Genomic DNA, 19,675 nt, shown 5'->3' on the forward strand with positions numbered 1-19,675 from the left:
AAACTGACACCCAAAAGATTGCCCGTTGGTATTTTCTATCGATCTATGTCTTTTAGACTTTTGCTAATATCAAACAAGAAAGCAACACCTGAAGCAACTTCCATAGCCTGAGGTGACAGCAGAGTAAAGTCCATCTTCCATCAATGACGGCGCATTTTGGCGAGGGAGGTCATCACCAGAAGCATGGTGAAATTGAACGCAATAAAGCAGATGAAAACGCCAATATCGCGATGCCGATGAGCAAATTCATAGCCATATTGTTGAAACTATTGAATGATTAGTTTCCAGACTAGATGCGTTGCCTTGACTTTCTCTATCCTGATCAGAACTACTTACGTACGATTGTCCATCGCGATACTGGCAATATTGACACACTGTCGTGCTTGCTGGATTGAGCAGATATCACGTGGCGACTTTTAGGAAATCCTGAGCATACTGGCCACAGCTTGTCCCATTCGCCAGGTAGAATATTGAAATCTCGGATTCCTTGCATCGAAAGGGCAAATCTTGCAGCACATCCACAGTAACGCCCTCGCCTAGGTAGAAGAGGGGAGAGATATTGTATAACCAACGCCAGCCGGGGGTTACCGGCTTTGGCGAAAGCGTCCCCGCGAAGGTATTGCAGAGCATGAAGAAGAATCCATTGGCGGCAAAGGCAGCCTCGATATTGGGCATCAACAATGTATAGACGTGTTAGGCCACTGTTAATAGGTGGAATGATAGGCAAAGGATCATACCAGCTCCATCACTACCAGGAACAAGAGCCCAGGGAAAGGGTAAGTTCCCATGACAATATTACCATCTCTCCAGTCAAGGGAGACTGCTTTGATTTGAACTAGTATTTAATCGTACTTGGGAACCATTTTGGGCACATCACGAAGGACCAAGCTATTAATGCCGGTTCCCCTGGGGAGAGAATGCCGTTCGAAAGTTGACTGAGCCATTTCGTTAAATATTCGAGAAAGACATTAAAGTAGTTGGTGTATGCCTTTTGAGATTGTAAGAGACCTGGTATATATACGTCTATATTGTCAAGGACTACATTTCATTTTGATTACGCCCATCCCGCCCATTGTGCCAATTACGCCAAACACCCCCACATTCCACCGGGCTATGTATCTGGACATGAAGATATCTATCGGACTGAGAATTTAAGCTACCCTTTTACAGTGAAGCGTGAAACGTTATAGCGAGGTATCATATAGAATTCAATAACAGTGATATATACTCCAGATTCTATTTCGATAAACAGAGGGCCCATCCGGTACATACATGTGCATATGTACTGTACTATAAACAAGTTATCGATCTAGTTTATGTTTCTATTTCTCTCCACCTAGCAGGGCCTGCTGCTTGGTTAGGGACTATGGATTAGAGTTAGACAGGGCGGTACTCTAAGTCGGACAAAATGTAAAATCAGCACAAAAAGATCAACAGTGAATGAAAAGTAAAAGGTTAATCATGAGTGGGTGGTCCAGGAATCCAGGATCATCGCATTCGCATGCAGCCACTGGGCTTCAGTGCCGATGACCATGTCAGCAGACGGGGCCGAATGCATCGATAGAGACTCTGTAGTCCCCAAAGAAGGAGATAGCTCTGGTAACGATCCAATAGGCATCATTTCCATTGAGTGCATGCGTGCTTCAAAGTTAGGCATTGGCTGATGTTGTGATACCTCCAGGGTGGTCGGTGACAGCGCCCGCTTGAGCGAGTTGGACCGGAACCCTGGTTGGCTGGGGGTGACGAATGAGGTTTGGTTCGACGGCGGCAGAGAATTACGGGCCCTGGTAGACAAGGCCTGGCTGGTACGCGGCACTTGACGCCGGGTGAGGCCTTGTTGGACGCTTTTGATGAGTCGATCGGCCTGGCAACTGACTTCGCGGACGACCTCCGCCGCATTTTTGGCTGCGACGAAGTGATCACTCACGAGGTCCAGTGTGCGAATCGCCGTCTGCAGCGACTTGCGGGCAGAAGGGGTCGGTGGGCAGACTGAATTGGCGAGCACAAATCCCAGGGTACACAGGATGGCATCCCACTGGTACTGGAAGATGGGTGACCAGCCGCGCAGCAGATCTGTCTCGGACAGCACTTGGTTTAGGATACTGGTGATCGCCATGGCGTGATTCAGACAGGATATATTGTAGCCGTCGGTCAGTGGGGTCACCGAGGAGCTCACAGGAGGGAATCGGATAAAGGGACGCAGTGTCGAGATGACAAGATGGTGGTAGTGGAGCTCCAGCAGGAGGCGTTGGCGCTGCAGCCAGAGCGGGCTATACGGAGACAGATTCAGCGCATCCCGATTGGTGGAGAAGGGTTCCCCGCCCCCCTTGCGAGGATTACATAGTGACTGCGGCACATTTTGAACCCAGTTATGGATCGCCGTCATCTCCTGTCCAAGAAACTCGGCCAAAGTCTCGAGGACGCGTGGGTCATCATATAGATCCTTGACTTTATCCCCGTTCAGCAACTGGGAACATTTCCGGTGAAATGCTGTCTGCACACCCTGGACGAGAAATATGAGCTTCGTGCACTGGACATGGAAGCTAAGCCAGCTGATGTCTTCATGATTCGTGAGAAGAACTGTGCCAGATAGTTTCGCGTGCTCGCGATCATCTCCAGGTAGCCCACAGCTCACATGCGACATCTGAATGAGTGGCGGCCGACCCAGGGTTATTGAGAGTTGGCTGTCCATCCGATAGAGCGCCCACCAAATTCGGCGCTGTAGCTCCTGTTGTTCGGGGGCGGTCCCGTTCAGCGGGCGGATATGCAGCCGCAGCGCGTGGGCGATTCGTAGCGTGGCACCCAGGTTAATATGCGCCGTATTCAACAGGGAGGTGTTGTACAAGTACACAATCGAATATATATGGCTCTGCACGACCATGATGGTTGGATTTTCGAGCTCACTCTGCAGCAGCCTCTGGGCCCTCCGGTAGTAAGTTCGACTGGCTAGATTCGCGTGTTTGGCCTGCCATCCAGCATCCGGATCTCCCTGCTGGTTGTCATCACTGACGAAGAACGTGCTGCTGTACTGCATACAGACTGCCAACAAAACATCGACTAAGGCTGATGGCTTCCGGGAAGACATTCCATCCGTGGAACTTGACCATAATGAGTTATAATGTTGCTGAAACTCGCGTTCATCTAGGATGGGATATACACAATGAAAGGACTGCCAGAGCAGATTGAGAAAGTGTTCCTCTTGTGACCGGGTCAGATCCTCGGCCTCCTCGGTTCCGTCTGGAGGCTGATCTGCCTGGCTGGCCGGGCTTGCATCCCATCGAGACGGTTGATGGGTTGGGGCAACATAATGAAGGCGTGCCATGCATGCTTCCAGCTTCGAATCTTCTATTGGCTGGTCGAGTGCTTGTGAGAGATAGCGACTGATTCGGGAGACAAAATATGAGGACGACAAGGGCCCATAGTGAATCTGCCCCGTCTGCTGGAGGCCTTGCCATCCTTCTGTGGTATTGGTGAGCTCTGCAAAATCGAACGAGGTGTGGGCAGCATCCGACAATGGTGGTGTCGCGAAACCCGTCTGTGCTTGGATTTGCGCTCCATCTTTCAGTTTCGCGATCTGATCCTGCAGGTCCTTGACTTTACTTCGTAACCGTTGCATCTCTCTATCGATACGCATCAGCGGGCCATTTACATTCATCCCGATGTGATCCTGAGGGAGATTTAGATTGGTTTCCTACCGGTTTGCGGCTGGGAGCGAGGTGGCCTCCTGTGGCTTTGTGTTGCTGCAAGAGCCTCCTCGATTCAGGCAGTTCCGACATGGCTGCTTGTCATCGCATCTGACACGATTGAGCCGACACCAGTCGCAGGCCCGAGCGACCTGGTTGCGCTTTGGTCGTGGAGTTGTAATAGGCGTGGCTGATCTGTAACGGGAGGCGTCGATCGTGGTGTCGAAGTTGGCGGAGAAAGTGGAGTACATGACGGAGGCGTGGGATGGGAGAACAAAACAAATCAGATATTCATTCAGACCAGTTTCATTCGACTCCAAATGGCGGTCGGAACCTTAAAAGGACTTTCCCTCTGGACTACTGGAGAACTTGACGGGGAGGGGGTGGAGGGGGAGTGGTAGATCGCGCAAAAGAACGCGCAGGAGTTGTGTTGGCGGTTGATGCCTGAGGTTGCATGTCTTAGCTTGGGCAAACGGACAAACTGACAAAAGTACATGCAAGAGCAGGGATGACGGGCTAGCCTGCACAGCATGAGACTTGCATGAAATACCAAAAAGGGAAGAAGAAACGAGGAGAAGAGTGAGATGCTACCTAGGTACGCGCCCCCATAAAGTGTCATCTTGTCAATTGTCAGCTTCCACGGCTATTATCATGATTATCATGAATCCTTGGCCGATTTAGCCACATCTCTTTGTTGGAATAATAAGCGAGTGTGATTCTGTCATTGGTCCAAAGTCAGCCAGATAAGATAACTGACTTAGATCCTTCTAACTACCAAGGTTGGAGTGAACAAGAAATCCAATCCTACTACGAAAAAAATGAGACTTCCATGAACCAACGATTTTGCCTAGCTTTTCCAAGGATAAATCAAAAAGCTTCATCTTATATTGGTAGAATATACAACAGCTGTGAACGTGGGTTCGACCTCTGTATTTTCATAGAAGTAGACAATTCACAAGCACTATGAACAATATACAATCCCAGCCAATACAGATCGCAGGGAAAACCTAGATTATTTATGCATTGATGGCGAAGAAATAGATTAATTAAGTGGAAGAAACATCCATAAATGATGCTGAATAAAATAAATAAATAATATACTAAATCAAATCAAATCAAATGAAACCCTAGCGTAAGCCCTATTATGCTATGCACCATCTAGCGCTAAGGGATTCTTCACGCATTCACCCCCACGTCCTATCCAGACACCGTGAACTCCAACCATGCCTCAAAGATGTGCTAGGGCAATCACCTTATCTCAAAAATTAGCTCTAATCTGTGAAGGAATCGGAGTGACCTCCGCTGTTCCGCTGCTCTTCTGGGCGACATGCATCGGCTGCAAAAACGGAGCTGCCATTATACCATTCCTTATAGTACAAGGTGCATCGATGTACAGGGATGAAGCTCCTCTTTTGCTAGTTTTGGTGAAGGGTCCAAATTGCTTATTCCAGGGACGATATAGTAGCCATATAGTAAGATAATATGTACCCGTGCACAACTAGACTATGATTACACGTGGGACCGGAACAAACACTGGGTTTACGGAACACAAGGTTGCCTTGCCGCTTCCTTGGGGTTTTCTAGGGGTCATGGACTAAAGTCCTACGCCGTTGGACGTAAAGTAGCCAATTGATTAAAGCGTGGGATGTGAGATAGATGTCAAGAAACGGGATACCACACCAATCGGGGACTTTGACTAAATTGAATGTACCCACATAGAAAGCATACTACATTAATTATACGGATACGGGGGATCTTATCTACATAAAAATGGGGGTTTGATGCCGAGCTGACATATATACGACATAGTGGCGTCGATATTTTCACCGGACTTTTGCAAAGAAACGCCCAATTGAGAGGGGGAGAGGGGTTGATGATCACATTTTAGTGCATATCATCTAATCTAATTAATCAAATCGAGCGAAAACCTCTTGCATCTCGGCAAATTCCCGCATAATGATGTCCCACTTCTCCAGAGAGCGAAGATAAATGGTACAGCTATAATCCGTGGGGTAATGAAGAAACCCTTAACTAGTACCGGAGTGAGTTGAAATATCCTTGTCGCTACCGGGGGGAGGGGTTGGTTCGAGGAACTCAAAAGGCCCAGAGCAGCTTGGCAACGCTGATGATCCAGTTGCGTTCCGCCCAGTGGATGCCAGGCGCCGGCCCGCCCCGTAACTCAGGTGGTCTCGGCGTTCGGATCCTGCATAGCCCGACGCCAAGGCCGGCGAAGCGTTCAGGCTGAAAATGCTGTGGTTCCTGCCATTGCTTACTATCATGATGCATGCCCCACGCATTGAGAACGATTATCGGTGATGATTGGCTTAGCAGGAGAGAAACAGTCCGATTCAACCGACCTTCAGCGACGGCATGAGGAACACCCCAAGGGCTGACGGGACGCCACTGGTCGGACTCTTTGATGGTCATGCTGATGTAGGGCAGTTTGGACCAGTCAGACCAAGCCGGGGAACGGTCATGGCCGATAATGGAGCCGATTTGTGTGTTTGTCCTACAATACCAATCTATTAGCTTTCTCACCTAAGCAGATTGGGGTGAAATACCCGCTCAGAATACTTAGCCTGCACTTCTAGATACTTAGTCATGGCCTGAATGATAGTCAGTATAAGTGAGGACGAAGTATCAGAGCCTAGGAATCGTAGCTCATTCTCGGAGAGCGGGGTCTGTTTTAGTGTATTGAGAATCCGATTCATAAGAGTCACGCCGAATACCCCGTTGATGGCGCTCCTTCACCTGATCTAGTACGGTCTGGTACAGTGACTGCATTAGATCACCCACTTCGACCCCCTGGTTCCACTAATTACCTAATAGCCATTGTGGCACATAACGCAGCAGAGCAAACGAGGCGACAGGAGGGGTAGTACCAAACTCCTGTACTAAGGACCATTTATCCATCAGATAGAAGAGCTTCTTTATATACTCATCGTGGACGGCTTTAGTGCGAATACCAATGACGAGTGAGTTGGTGATACTGTTACTGTACCGCTTGGGATGCAGCATGTGACCCTCTGGCATGGTCAGATAGTCATATAGCATCTGTTTGGCCTCTGCTTCTTGGACCTTCCAGTGCTCGCGCTCGCCGCGGGGTTCCATGAAGTATTGATGGGTTGTTTTACGTAAAATTCGCCATCACTCCCCATACTGCATGACGATATGGTCGCTCTGGGTGATCAGGCGGGATACCAGGGATGTCGGTGGGTGGGAGTATATGACAGAAAGCTTGTGTACGAACAATATATGGTATAGATGACCAATGTTATGTTAAAGACTCTAACTAACGAAAATGACAAAACCCGCTATTTCAACAGTCGGTGCGGACCATGATGACTAACTGTAATATGCACTTTTGTATGGTATGTCTAGTACCTAATGTCATATGATGTTTCCAGTATAATACCTGGTTTCTACCATATATTCGGACTTAGTATTCGATATACCCCCTAGTTCTTAAAGCCTATATTTCCTAGCTTTAAGAGCTATGAATTCCTTTAATTTTAAGCCTTTTAATAGCTTTAATTTTATCAATTTTAGACCTTCTAACGGCCTTGATTTCTTTATTACTATACTCTCTTTAACTAAATAGCCTCGATTCCTTAGATTAACTAGATAACTAATCTCTACGTGACCTCGCTTGCTTGCTCCCAGTACAATTAGTCTCACAGTAGCTAGTTCTCTTCCTTTCCTAACGCAACATGACATTTTCCAGTGCACTACAATATTCATAGTAGTCCTACTAGATCTGCCTATTAGGTTATGAGCACCGTGCCGTCGAAGCCTCTACGTAACCGTATGCTTCGCGCCCAAAAATCATTCCTCCAATCCTCGGTGCCTTGCGTCGTACTGGCCCCACTGTGGAACCTCGTGCAGAGATTTCACTGGTTAAGAGACCTTAAACTAAATTAAACTACTCCCTAACAATTTTAGGGTCTTTATATTTTATATATTTATAGTTATACCGTTTTAAGAATTAGGAGGAGAGGATAGGATACTATTTTATAAAATTTATAACCTAATTCCCAGTCTGACATATCTAGCTACAGGGTAAAATACGTTAGCGGGTTTTGTCATTTTAGTTAGAGTCTTCAACATTGGTCATCTATACCATACATTGTTCGTACACCAGCTTTCTGTCACCTACCTTTCCTCTAGTACAACTATCATCACCCACAATACATTACATCGTGCTGTTTCATGATCTCATCTACTCTGTAGACTTCAACATCTACAGAACAGGGCCCAGTAATAATTAATGGATTTTTAGGCGGAATGATTACAGTAGATCAGCTCAAGTTCAAATTTGTACCTGCATGGACTGGCTAGACGCGCCAGAACGAGTTATTTGAACAGCTTTGCCCTCAGCCTCATGTAGCCTATTTTGTTTTTTTGTCCTGTTACATCCACGACCCATGCTGAGTATATTGGGCAATATAATGCCATTTTACATCTGCAGTGTCTTCGCACATTCTTGGCAGAAAAATACTTATATCGGTCCCCTGTCACTAACATTATGGCGGATAATCAGTCGGCCATTGCACTCTCTCGCAATCCCGAGTTTCACAAACGGACCAAACACTTTAATGTGAAGTTCCCTTACCAGCGATCAGTGCTGAATGCAGGAGAGATTAACCTGCAGTATGTTCCCACTGAGGAGCAAACTGCTGATGGTCTCACTAAGCCTTTAGGGCCAACGGCTTTTGCCAAGTTCTGTAGTCTCTTGGGAGTCTACGCCTCAGAGACTCCAAGGCAAAATGTGTGATAGCGCAGGCGCTCTTTCCACTTTATTTTCTCACGACGGTTTTTTTTTAGTGGTTTTACCGAGGCCTGACTGTTCTGCGCATTCCATCAATCCCTCTGGTACAAGAACAATCGATTCATTCCTCTGAATTACAACACAGAGAGGGCTTAGTTACTAAGCGTCACGCAGTAGAAATGGATTACATGCTATTTCTATGCAGAAATAAAATGGGGCTAGGCACTGGTGCAGATAAATGTGAAATGTGACTGTATGACCCCAGTTTCTTGAGGTTTGGTTATGCCGAAGCAGTTCCCAATCATTGCAATGTTGTCCGTCATGAAACTGACCATGTGGAGACCTCCAAATGAGAGATTGAGGGCCGACCTAGAATGGGCTTAACGTTTTAGGGTCCCTTGTCACTCAATTCCATTTCCCGATATCATGGCCGAGAAAGTTACATGTTTAATAATCCGAATTGTGGTCATTCCTCGGCTAATTGATGAACTTACGATTAACTGTACCTATTCGTACTAACCATTCTACACGGGACCAATCCGCTAAAATGCTAATTCTTCTTCTACACCCTCATTCATAGTTGCGGTGGCTAGGTAATCAAGCCCCTCCCCCCAATAGAAAGGTCCCTGTCACCAACGGAATTCAATCTAACCGGACCAAACGTGGTGCGTTTATTTTTTGTTCCCTATCCCCACTGAAAAAGTGAAGCTTGTATTGGGATGGTATTAGGGTCTAACGGACGAGAAAAATGTGATACCTCGGAACTAAATCTTGTGATTACTCAATATGAGATTGTAAATTTACTCAAGCCTATGTATGAGTGTCACTACGGGTTGATCAAGGCCTGCTTAGAAACCAAGTATTATTCTGTAGTGCTGAGCTGGCTTGCCGGGGGATGTTGCGGGGGTAATTGCGGCCGAGCAAAACATTTTTGGGCTTAGAAATCATTTTGAAGAGAAGTATATAGTCGATGAAGTACATTTGGTCAAAGCTAGTTGATTCTTATCCATAGCAAATTTCCCATTCTTTCCCTCTCGCCTTTCCCTCTCGCGTATACTATCCACTATAGCTTAGCCTAATATCCCTATCAACCCCGCTGAGGGCATCTCTTACTTTACTCCGGCTTAAAGTCCGCCGAACTGCCCGGAACCCCTAAATAAGCGGCAAGCCGATTCCTAAGCTCTTCCAGCCCCTTACTATAGGAGGCTAGATATTCTAAAACCGGCTAGGCGTACGTTTTATCCCTTATTGATAATACGGCTCTTCTCGAAATTTATACTTACTTTGCTATCTCTAGGTGGCCCCTATGTGCTAATATAGCGCCGATGATAGTTATATGACTACCTAGCATATGGCTTATTATAGTGGCATTGCCTAGCGTGGTCTAGGAATGATCATTATTGAAGCTACCGGGGTTGTTCCGGAGGGTCGTATTACACCCGCTTGTCTAGGTCTATGGAAGGACTCCCAGATCGCACCCCTGAAGCAAGTCGTTGAGTTTGCTTACAGCTAGGGCCAGAAGATCGGTATTCAGCTGGCCTATGCGGGTCGTAAAGCCTCGACTGTTCCCCCGTGGCTCGGCGGTGTCACCGCAACCAATGCGGTAGGTGGCTAGACGGAGAATGTTAAGGCACCGAGCGCTATTCCCTTCGCTGATAGTGATATTGTTCCTAAGGAGATGACTAAAGAGGATATTTAGGAGGTTAAGGTCGCCTAGGTGGCTGCTACTAAGCGAGCTTTGGCTGCTAGCGTCGACTTTATTGAGATCTACAATGCCCACGGGTACCTATTCTCTTCCTTCCTTAGCCCTTTATCCAACAAGCGTACCGACGAGTATAGGGGTAACTTTAAGAACCGTATCCGTCTGCCTCTAGAGATCGCTTAGCTGACCCGTGATACCGTTAGACCTAACATCCCCGTCTTCTTACGTGTCTCTGCTACCGACTGGCTAGAGAATAGCTTGCCGAATGAAAATGGCTGGAAGCTAGAGGATATAGTGGCGTTTGCTAGGGCTCTCGCTATATAGGGTACGATTGACCTGATTGATATCAGTACCGGTGGTGTCTACGTCGCTCAGAAAGTGGCATCGGGTGTTAGCTTCCAGGTGCCATTCGCGACGGCTGTAAAGAAAGCTGTTGGAGACAAGGTGCTTGTCTCTGCAGTTGGTACAATCAACAGCGGTGTTCTTGCTGAAAAGGTCCTCAATGAGGACGACGTCGACGTCATCTTAGTCGGCCGTGCTTTCCAGCGTGACAGTGGATTGGCATGGGCCTTCGCAAAGGACTTAGACACTGAGATTGCTATGGCTGCGCAGATCCGTTGGGGTTTCACTAGCTTCCGCAATGCGTCAGAGTATATCCAGCCGAACTCGATGAAGGCATCGATTTTTGATTAAATGATGATCTCTGTATAGCACATATGATTTTAGTGTGGAAAGAAGGGCGGTTTTGTTTACCCTCGCTGAGGAAACCCAAACCAGCCAAAAAGCTTACACGTGCATTTAGCACGGATCTTCTTGGGAAAGTCAATAACCTGACCCATTGCTGTTTTGATTTACCTATCTAGACCAAATAACGAACCGTGCCCAGTTGGGTTGTGGTATTTAATCCAACTCGCTTCGCCAGATGAAGGCCGCCAGAACTATATATATATTGTGCGTATTTGTTGGGCGCAGCGTTTCTCGGTAATGAACTTAGAGCCTCTCAAGCCCTGTCGGGGCCTAGTTGCCGTTTATGCTATTTGCAAATTTCGCCTTCAGACTGACATCACCGATTTTCAAAGATATTTATCGAGCAGCTGCTTCAGCATTCCAGAAGATGATGGGAGCCGAAACCTGTTGGGTGACGGACAATACATTCTTCTATAATTCTGACTAGATCGCACAAATATCATCAGTCGACGGAATAAGATCGGTTTATCTGCCAACCTACTCTCTAAACCTAAAGCATACTGAAGAGCAACAATGTACAGCAAACCCAAGCAGAAACTTCGCTTTGTCTCAATTACTCACTTCTTTTGCTTTGAAAGTGCTGCTCCTCCCTAGAGTGACCCGGGGTTCAGCCGTGCAGGACGTATCTCCATCAAACCTGACTGTCTACCCTTCGGGGATGTTAGACTCCTCCACAACTCTATTGAAATTCAAGTACGCCTTAGTCTCGCCGATGGCATCAGGGCCAAAGGAACTGTTCGGATCACTGTGCCCGCTGATCACTACCATCGGGTTCAGAGCGGCGACCTTATCCAAACCTGCATGACGGCCCACCATGAAAACTGTATGGCGATTCTCGATTATGTGGATTTCTGGAGCTTTATAGAGCTTATGCGCGGCTCATTCATGATCGGCCCTCGGCAGATTTTTCGGATTATTCAACAACGCCCTCAGTCTGACAGCCTCCGTGATTGACTTATTCAACTTGGGCTGGTAACATATCTCCGTGGCATCTTCTCTTGCATATTACTTGACAAAAAATCAACGAGGTCATTTTACATTTGGCTTCTTCGTTTTTATAGGCAAGAGATGTTTAGGTGTTTGTGGAAGCCGCTGTAGATCCCTTTGGATGTCGATACAAGCGCAGGTACAAGGAGATATGCATGATAAGTCAACGAAGCTACAGAGGGTGACGTAGTGTACCCCAAGCCCTTTTCGGCTCAAACTTGGGACCGATTAGTTATCAGGATTTGCTGAGCCTCGGCCGGCGTCCTAATGGGCCCTTCGATGAGCGATAAACAGATCAGCCGAGGCTAGGAGCTGGACGTCTCGCCAAACCGTTGAACCTGTTCCAACTAGTGGCTGATCCTGTTAGACCTTGACTAGTCAAAGTAGCTACCATAGTTCGCGATGGGATAAGGTTCCCCTACGAAGATGAGCGATCATATCGGTTTTTGGCCGAAGTCAGAGGTCTGATAAGAAATACCCATATTTTCGGCTGATTAATAGTTTCCTTAAAAAAATACGTTAAGCGATCCTTTCAATACATTGATTAGTTGAGCTCTAGAGAGTGCCGAGGATGAAATAGTAAGTTGATCAGGTATAGAATCACCACAAATAGGGTAGAGTAGGATACGACAGAGATTACTCCTTGCCATCCAGGGGGTAGTGGGCCATTAACAGCACGTAAGAGAACGGCTACAGTATCGAGGGGGCAACGTAAAGTAAAGGTCACTATCACAGAAAATGAACGAGTTTCTCTTCCTCAGATCCGATCGAATTATCTCGAGCTTTCGTCGGATCCAAACGATTATCAAGCCTTGGGACACCTGGATTCAACTCTCGTCAAACCCGTGACAATTGAATCCAAGCTTTCGTCGGATCGGTAGCAAACTGGAGGGATATTTGCGCATTTCTGCACAATCGTGCACTCTGACACTGTAGGTCCACATGTTATCGCAAGTAGGAAACCCTTTGAAGTAAGATCCTTAACAAATGTAGAAGTTTTCTTTTCATTAATGCGGGCTCCCAGTTAAGGAGAATCTTCGGGGTCGAAATCCGACTATCCCACAGAAAACAGTTAGCATCCGCGATTTAGGTCTTTGTGAGTCTTCACTGACAGTTTGTACTAGATCTTGTTGGCTTGGGTGAAGTGAAGAAAAGCGACTGCCAGTTTTTGAGAGCCGCGTCACAGTGTTCCAATGTGGTCGGTGCATAGTCATCGCTTCCAATAGTGTTGCGAAATGTGTCAATGTTTGTGAATTTCACTAAAGCAACCCAATCCCATGTTTCATTACCAAGAATGCTTGAGGTGGCTGAGCCTTGATATACAATTTTAAAGTCCCCAGACTCGGTTGCGAGCCTGCTGATTTCTTTAATGAATCTCTCAAACCAGGCTTCTTGGCCACTGCAGGGTGGGTGTGAACTCCATTCTGAATATTTCGCTTGCTCGTTCCATTGAAAAAGACTGAACATAAAGACAGGGTGATCTTCAGGAAAGTCGGTCGGTATATTGTTGACAAGGTTTCTGATTGTGACCATCGTGGTCTTATAAGGAAAACATCAAGGTTTATGTGGGAAAAAAAGGATCAGTTTGGGGTTCCGTACTGCCTGGGTCGCACCTTTATAGCTTGACGTGACAATAAGCAGTTTAGTATTGATCAACCTCACTCAATTGAAGAATAATAGCCAGTTTCAGGTGTTGAGTCTAGAGCATTCTAGACCGTACCAGATGCCGTTCGGCACGGGATTGCCGGGAATTTTGCAGGAAGACCAGATCTGCAACAGACGCGTCGCGCAGAACGTGGCCGAGGGTGAAGGTGTTGTACCTTTGATAGTTACTTTGTAAATTTCGGCATTTTACAATACTCTTGGTCGATAGTAGGAGTTTCAGGCGCCAGATTTTGCAAGATGAGGATTTGAAGCTCCCTGGGTTTGGGCAGTTACTCCAGCCGACGCTGAATTCATCTCAACCTCGTATTCGACAGGCTGGACGACATAGAATTACTCCCCAATATCGCGCATGGTTGCCTGATTTCCGAGGGTTCAGCGTGTGACCCCTGGGCATTAGAGTGGAACCTGGTTTAGCGACCTCTCCTGTGAAGATCTTCCATGCTCTGCCTCGCTTGGTATTCCTTGTCCTTGGCTTGAAGTTCCAGATGGACGTTGCAGGTTTTTGATACAGTGGGCCTCGTTTCGCCGATACAAAGTCGTCCCAGCAAAAAGAAAAAAAAGGAAATTCGCCTATCCATAACTAGTACTTTGGATGGCCATAAATGCATTGCCAGCTCTTCTACGTTCGCGCCAGCACTATTCCCTTCCCAGAATAGATATTAGACTATTGGCCGGAACGCTGTAGCAGAGACCACTTCTAAGCGCCTGCTGCTACAGGAACACGTTCTCCCAGTCCTCCGTGAAGGCATCGGCCCGGCATCTTTGCAAACGACGCATTATCCATGAAACCACCATTGGTATGGTCATCAACAAACCCCTGAGAGCGGCTTGGAACGCGAATCAGAGATTATCGTCAACCGCTTTCCTCCACTGTCCACCAGCGAATATGAGATTTTTTTCGCATCTCCGGTCGGATAGGCGAAACCGACCATTTTACTATCCTGAGCTCTGCGTGGAGAGGCCGAATGGCACAGGTGATTTCCCTTGATATTTGCCATATTCAAGTACATCGAATTACTAAAACGGGTTTAATAACTAGAGTAGAAAACATCTGAAGAAGACCTGTTCCGTTACACCAGGCACCGATGGCTGTAAGCTAAGCTACGTCAACAATGTTTAGATCAAGGTTTATTTAAGACAAAATTGCAGTTTTAATGAGAAGAATGAGCTTTCAAATCGCTACGTGAAGTTCAACTTGCAGGAGCTTGTCAAGGTAGCCGTTAATGCTTGCGATGGAGCTCAATCATGTGCGTTATCATCCCTTAAGACCCTATATCCAGCGAAGATTAATCGTTAATATGATTAAACAGGCACCAAAATAGAAAAATGCTCAAAAGCTTATTCTTTTTCTTTGCGGAAGCAGGTGTGCTTGTGAGCTTCCGTTTATTCGGGGTGGAATGTGCCGCGTCTCCGGCCGAGGTCGAGTATGCAGTATCACCAGACTGACTATTTCTTTTTCAAGCGCAAATAGAGCCTATGTCTCTATTTCCCGTTTAGTTTCCCCCATATTGAGATGGTAGAGACCAGTGGAGCTGATGGGGAATAGGAGAAAGCTTGAAAACACTGCTGATGTGTGGAGAAAGAAGAAATTATATAGGAAAGGGGGAAGGGAAGAGACTATTAATATAGCTATGGAGAAACAAACTCCCCCTGAATTCTCGTCTACTTTCTTCATTGTAACACGCACTGCAGCTATTGTGCTATTCTGCCACTAATATATACAATTGCCATCACCGCTGGCAGCAGGAGGTTTTCTTGTAAGTTGAGCTAGAAATACTCTACACAGGCTGCTAGAAAGTCACCGATATCCAAATGGGGGGCTTCAGTGCAATCGGGTTTGCAATCACCAAGAGCCCATTCTTTCTTCAACCGATTCAACCACGTCTTAAACTCCATCACCTTGTCGTCCACCAGCATGCTGCCGCCGGAAATATTTTCTATCTGCGGGGGAATGGAGATAAAGTACTCAACATGCTGAGAATTACATCTCTTCTTGGGAGTGCCCTCCTTTAGTTTCACGCAGTTCGAACACAATTCTTCCAAACAGATGAGGCAGATAGAAAACCCATTCCGAGTAGGTACCTTTCGCCGGCATGGGCCGCGACACATATACCAAGAGTCGCTGCCGTCCTGTTCCGACATGTAGGCAATTGAAACAGCATTTTCAAAGTCTCCCGCTCTCATCAGAGTATAGCGTAGGGCGGAAAGACTATCGTTCGTAGGATTATCATCGCGCAGGATTTGAACGCTTCGTTGTAGGGAGGGTCGGAAGAGAGCCTTCGCCCGCTCGGCTTGCCCTCGGAGGCGGTAGTAGATGCCCAAGTATACGTCTGGCACGAATGCGCAGCTTTCTGAGAGATAATTCTGGCTTTCATGAGCGAGCTGCTCAAGTCTGGCCACAGATTCTTCTGCCTCTGGTGTGTCGACTCCAACTTCGACTGCGTCACAGAGAAACGTGTGAGCCAGATTTGAGCAGGCGATCTGCCTAATAGTCCCTATCAAGCTCCCGGGGGAAGAAGAAGAGTACGTATCCATAATATTCTCCCAGCACCTGATTGCCTTCGGGTGGTCAAAAAGGATTTCATTATAGATTCGAGCGATAGCCATGTCGACCTCTGCAGCAATCAACGTCCTCGATTCTGTTCGAGCTACCTTGGCCGTCGTCTGCAGGCTCTCCAATACGAAGTTAAGATCATCGGTGGCCAATGCGGCATCGGCAGCAAGCCTGGCCTTCCTGTCCACACCAAATACGCTGCCTAGGAAGAATTGAGTTAATTCCGAGGAATCTTCTTCGCGAGCCGGTTCTTCTGCTATCCTCTTCAACAATTCCATGGTGACTTCGTAGGCTCCATTGTCGTTATGGTATTGCAGAAGGGCCTCGAGACAATTCCAGCAAGAGGGTGCATATTGATATGCCTCTTGGATGACCTCGAATCGTTTCTCCTGGTCATCTTGTTCTTCATAAACCCGGCCCATATGCTCCAGGCACCTATGCAGATGTTCTTTCAGTGGCCCGCCATCTGATGACTCGGAAATTGTGGTCAACAAACTTAGTCGTGCCCGTTCCGACAGCTCAATGGATTTCTGCCAATCATTTTCCCAATGATATGTTTGTGCTAGCTCCCACAGGATCCGCCAATTATCCGCATTGAGTTCCATTGCCTTGTTGAAATAACGCAGGGACTCCGATTGGTACCCCGACTCACGCAGAGCGATTGCGCATTGTTGAAACCACTGGCTGGTCTTCTCGGGGCCACCAAACTCAGCGGCCTCAATCAGTTCTGCCACCGTTATATTCCTACATTCATCATGGACCTCCTCGCCCTTGACCAACATTTGGTACCGCCAGACTATAGAGGCCATGAGACCAGGACTAGCCAGGTCTTCCCGCAGCCAGGCCTTGACGCAGAACATTGCCACTGGTTTGAATAAATTAACTGGATTCCCCTCCGTTGTTGAGATAAATTCCTTCTCTTCCAGAGATAGAAACTCGCGGACGTCTTGATCTTGCCACCATTGACGAACGGCTTTAATGGTAGCTGTAGAAAGAGCCAATACATTCCCCCAAATCCAGCGGGATATTGATTCTTCCGATCGAAAAGCTATCAATACCATTTTCATAACTTCTCGTCTATTTTCTGGCGAACACTTGGACGGGATAGTCGTGAGCAGGTGATCGCACCAATTCCGTGCAGTATGTTCGAGCGTGTATGAATTATTGGCCTTTGTTGCAAAGTCGGCATTGGTGATTAGCCTTAAGTAGGTCTTGAGGATATGAGCTTTGGCTTCGTGGTAGTTTACACCGACACCAATGCGGTCCCCTGTAGCACACACCTTGCCCTCCGACTCATCGCGGAGGAAGTCGCCAATGGATGCGTGACAGAAGGTGACAGTAGTTGTACGCTTTTTTGAGTTGAAGTCCACGAAATAGTCGTCGTAGGAGCTATCATATGCATCCTGCTTTTCCTGGTTGCCGTCCCAGTCGAACACGTCCATATTTGCTGAGCCATTCTCTAGTTCGGCAGTGGTAAGGCCATCCTCTCGGTCCAGGGTGAAGAATGACGCCCACTGGCGCCGTAGGGCTCCTTCGAGGTCAATCATGCCATCCCCTTCGGGTGATCTCAATCTGAGGATTGCCTCTAAATCGGCCAGTGTCCACGGTTGGTCCGCGCAGGTAACCCAGAGCAAGGTTTCATTGAGATACTCGAGCTCCTCCTCGTGAGATCTCTCAGAGAATGTGGCCAAGACATGTCGGAGCATCTCCTTAAGCCCCCGAGGAGCCTGCTCCAGTGCTTTCCGCATACTGGTCTCATTTCGCTTCTTAGCTAACTCTTGTAGCATGAGGTTCACCCAAAGAAACATGCCTTCCGCCCCAGCCGACAGTTTATCGATTATCTCATTTCGTAGATTTGTCGAGACCCTTCGCAAAACTAGGGATCTTCTGATGCTGGAGTGGATATACCGAGTAATATCGCCAGAGTTCTTCTGTTTGGTGACATGAATGGTTGGAACCTTAGCCTCCAAGCCTTCGAGCAATTGGTCACTAATATAAGGTCGGCCAACGATGGCTAGCTGCAAGCACGACTGGCTGCTATACAACTGCTTTGCAAGATCGATGAAGATCCCCCGCTCCTCATCCAGAGTTTCGTCCACTGCATCTAGCAGAAGATATACGGTGCTCTCAATATTGGGTTTCTTCAAAAAGTATTCAACGAAAAGGAGACGCCACGCGCTTTCAAGAGTGCTAATCTGCTCATATTCCTCGATAGACCGAAGATAATTTCGGTACCCTGGCTCATTCTTGCTGATTTGAAAAGCCAGGTCTCGTAAAGCCTGATGACAGGACCTTGTCTGGGGTTTGTCGTCCTTGAAGAAGAAGTAGCCGATGGAGACCAACGGGTTGCGCTGAAGGCCAGGGGGAAACCGCTCAAGAAGGAAATTGATCATGTTTGCCGCCAAAAACGACTTGCCCGAACCCGGATTTCCTGACATGAAAATGACCGGAGTTTCCTTATTGATCCAGGATTGGAAGACATCATTCGTGTGAACCCAATCTCCTGTGCCCGGTAAACGCGCCTTGTGGATCTTATCGAACCATTCTTGCGCTGAATCAACCATGGATGGCCTAAGAACGTGCTTAATGAGCGTTTGCAGGACTTCTTGATCCTCGCCGGTATCCTGCTTTTCCTCGTTCGAGGAGGCTATCAACTTCTCTAGCATCCCCTGCACTTCAAATATCTGTGCACTCGTCTGGTTGACCGTCATCCCAGTTTCCAGAACTTTCGCATTGGTGGCGTTGATGGTCATAGATATACCATCCACTACACGGCCGGCTCTCTTCGACTCGGTCAAGGTCTCAGCTCCAACTAGCTTGGCCTCGACCTGGGTGAGCTTATCAAGTCTGACCATCGCGGCTCCAATGGCATCATCGTTACCCAATAGAATATTCCGGGCGTACTTAAGTAGTCGGCCCCGTCGGATCGTCTTGGATGACAGGGCAAAAATCTCGATCAGGGTAACAATGATATCGCTCAGCTTGTCGCTTAGAGCCTCAGAAATGGCTTCTTGTGTGTATGTACTCAGTCGGACGGTGAAATCCTAGTTTTGTTCAGGGCTCTATCCTTTCCCATGTCTTTATCTGCATGTAGCTAGATCGTACCTGCAGCATCTGCATCAAGTCTTCAATCGCATCATACGAGGTCGATACTCCCTTTGCAGCACCAACCAAATGCATCACGGCTCCAAAGATGAGACTACTAGGTGGAAATACCATCGACGCCGCTTCCCCAACCGCGAGGTTGCTGAACAACTGCACGGGAATTAGGGCCGCTTCGAGAACATCGAAGATAGCCTCTCGTTTTTCGCGGAACTCTCGGAAAGCGATGTTCTTCTCGTCAATTTCTTTCGTGAGATCACTGACACTTCGAATATTTGTGAGGAAGTCGACCGCAAGAGTCTCCCCGGTGATTTCGTAATACTTTCGGATCGCCTTATTGCAAATGGCGGAGGACTGGTCTGTGGGAGCGACCATTTTTGACGTTGGGAATCGATTTAGTTTTCATAACCTTGGAGGTCGGGCTGAGGTGATTCAATGTCGAAGTTGTCAGCTAATTCGTTCTTAGG

At 47.4% G+C, this 19,675-nt stretch overlaps 7 protein-coding genes across 7 annotated transcripts; 2 read left to right on the forward strand and 5 right to left on the reverse strand.

Annotated features, from left to right (window-relative positions):
* Positions 1-402: 402 nt before the first annotated feature.
* On the reverse strand, positions 403-675 carry N7537_008120 (CDR ABC transporter; the record flags this gene model as incomplete). The annotated part of the gene is made up of 1 exon (XM_056899175.1): positions 403-675. One exon carries the CDS (start codon positions 673-675, stop codon positions 403-405), a length of 273 nt encoding a protein of 90 aa, XP_056751251.1.
* A 784-nt stretch (positions 676-1,459) lies between these two features.
* Positions 1,460-3,934, reverse strand: N7537_008121 (Zn(II)2Cys6 transcription factor; the record flags this gene model as incomplete). The annotated part of the gene is made up of 2 exons (XM_056899176.1): positions 1,460-3,620; positions 3,696-3,934. 2 exons carry the CDS (start codon positions 3,932-3,934, stop codon positions 1,460-1,462), a joined length of 2,400 nt encoding a protein of 799 aa, XP_056751252.1.
* Positions 3,935-5,777: 1,843 nt separating this feature from the next.
* N7537_008122 (uncharacterized protein) lies at positions 5,778-6,110 on the reverse strand (the record flags this gene model as incomplete). Its single annotated transcript, XM_056899177.1, has 1 exon — positions 5,778-6,110. One exon carries the CDS (start codon positions 6,108-6,110, stop codon positions 5,778-5,780), a length of 333 nt encoding a protein of 110 aa, XP_056751253.1.
* Positions 6,111-6,497: 387 nt separating this feature from the next.
* On the reverse strand, positions 6,498-6,794 carry N7537_008123 (Cytochrome P450; the record flags this gene model as incomplete). The annotated part of the gene is made up of 1 exon (XM_056899178.1): positions 6,498-6,794. One exon carries the CDS (start codon positions 6,792-6,794, stop codon positions 6,498-6,500), a length of 297 nt encoding a protein of 98 aa, XP_056751254.1.
* Positions 6,795-8,208: 1,414 nt separating this feature from the next.
* On the forward strand, positions 8,209-8,457 carry N7537_008124 (Ty1/Copia family ribonuclease HI; the record flags this gene model as incomplete). The annotated part of the gene is made up of 1 exon (XM_056899179.1): positions 8,209-8,457. One exon carries the CDS (start codon positions 8,209-8,211, stop codon positions 8,455-8,457), a length of 249 nt encoding a protein of 82 aa, XP_056751255.1.
* A 1,592-nt stretch (positions 8,458-10,049) lies between these two features.
* N7537_008125 (uncharacterized protein) lies at positions 10,050-10,846 on the forward strand (the record flags this gene model as incomplete). Its single annotated transcript, XM_056899180.1, has 3 exons — positions 10,050-10,054; positions 10,201-10,233; positions 10,504-10,846. 3 exons carry the CDS (start codon positions 10,050-10,052, stop codon positions 10,844-10,846), a joined length of 381 nt encoding a protein of 126 aa, XP_056751256.1.
* Positions 10,847-15,319: 4,473 nt separating this feature from the next.
* N7537_008126 (NACHT and TPR domain protein) lies at positions 15,320-19,583 on the reverse strand (the record flags this gene model as incomplete). The annotated part of the gene is made up of 2 exons (XM_056899181.1): positions 15,320-19,150; positions 19,212-19,583. The coding sequence occupies 2 exons, from the start codon at positions 19,581-19,583 to the stop codon at positions 15,320-15,322; spliced, it is 4,203 nt and encodes a 1,400-aa protein (XP_056751257.1).
* Positions 19,584-19,675: the final 92 nt, after the last annotated feature.

Source organism: Penicillium hordei, assembly GCF_028827395.1.
Source record: "Penicillium hordei strain IBT 12815 chromosome Unknown utg000004l_segment0_segment0, whole genome shotgun sequence".
Lineage (NCBI taxonomy): Eukaryota > Fungi > Ascomycota > Eurotiomycetes > Eurotiales > Aspergillaceae > Penicillium > Penicillium hordei.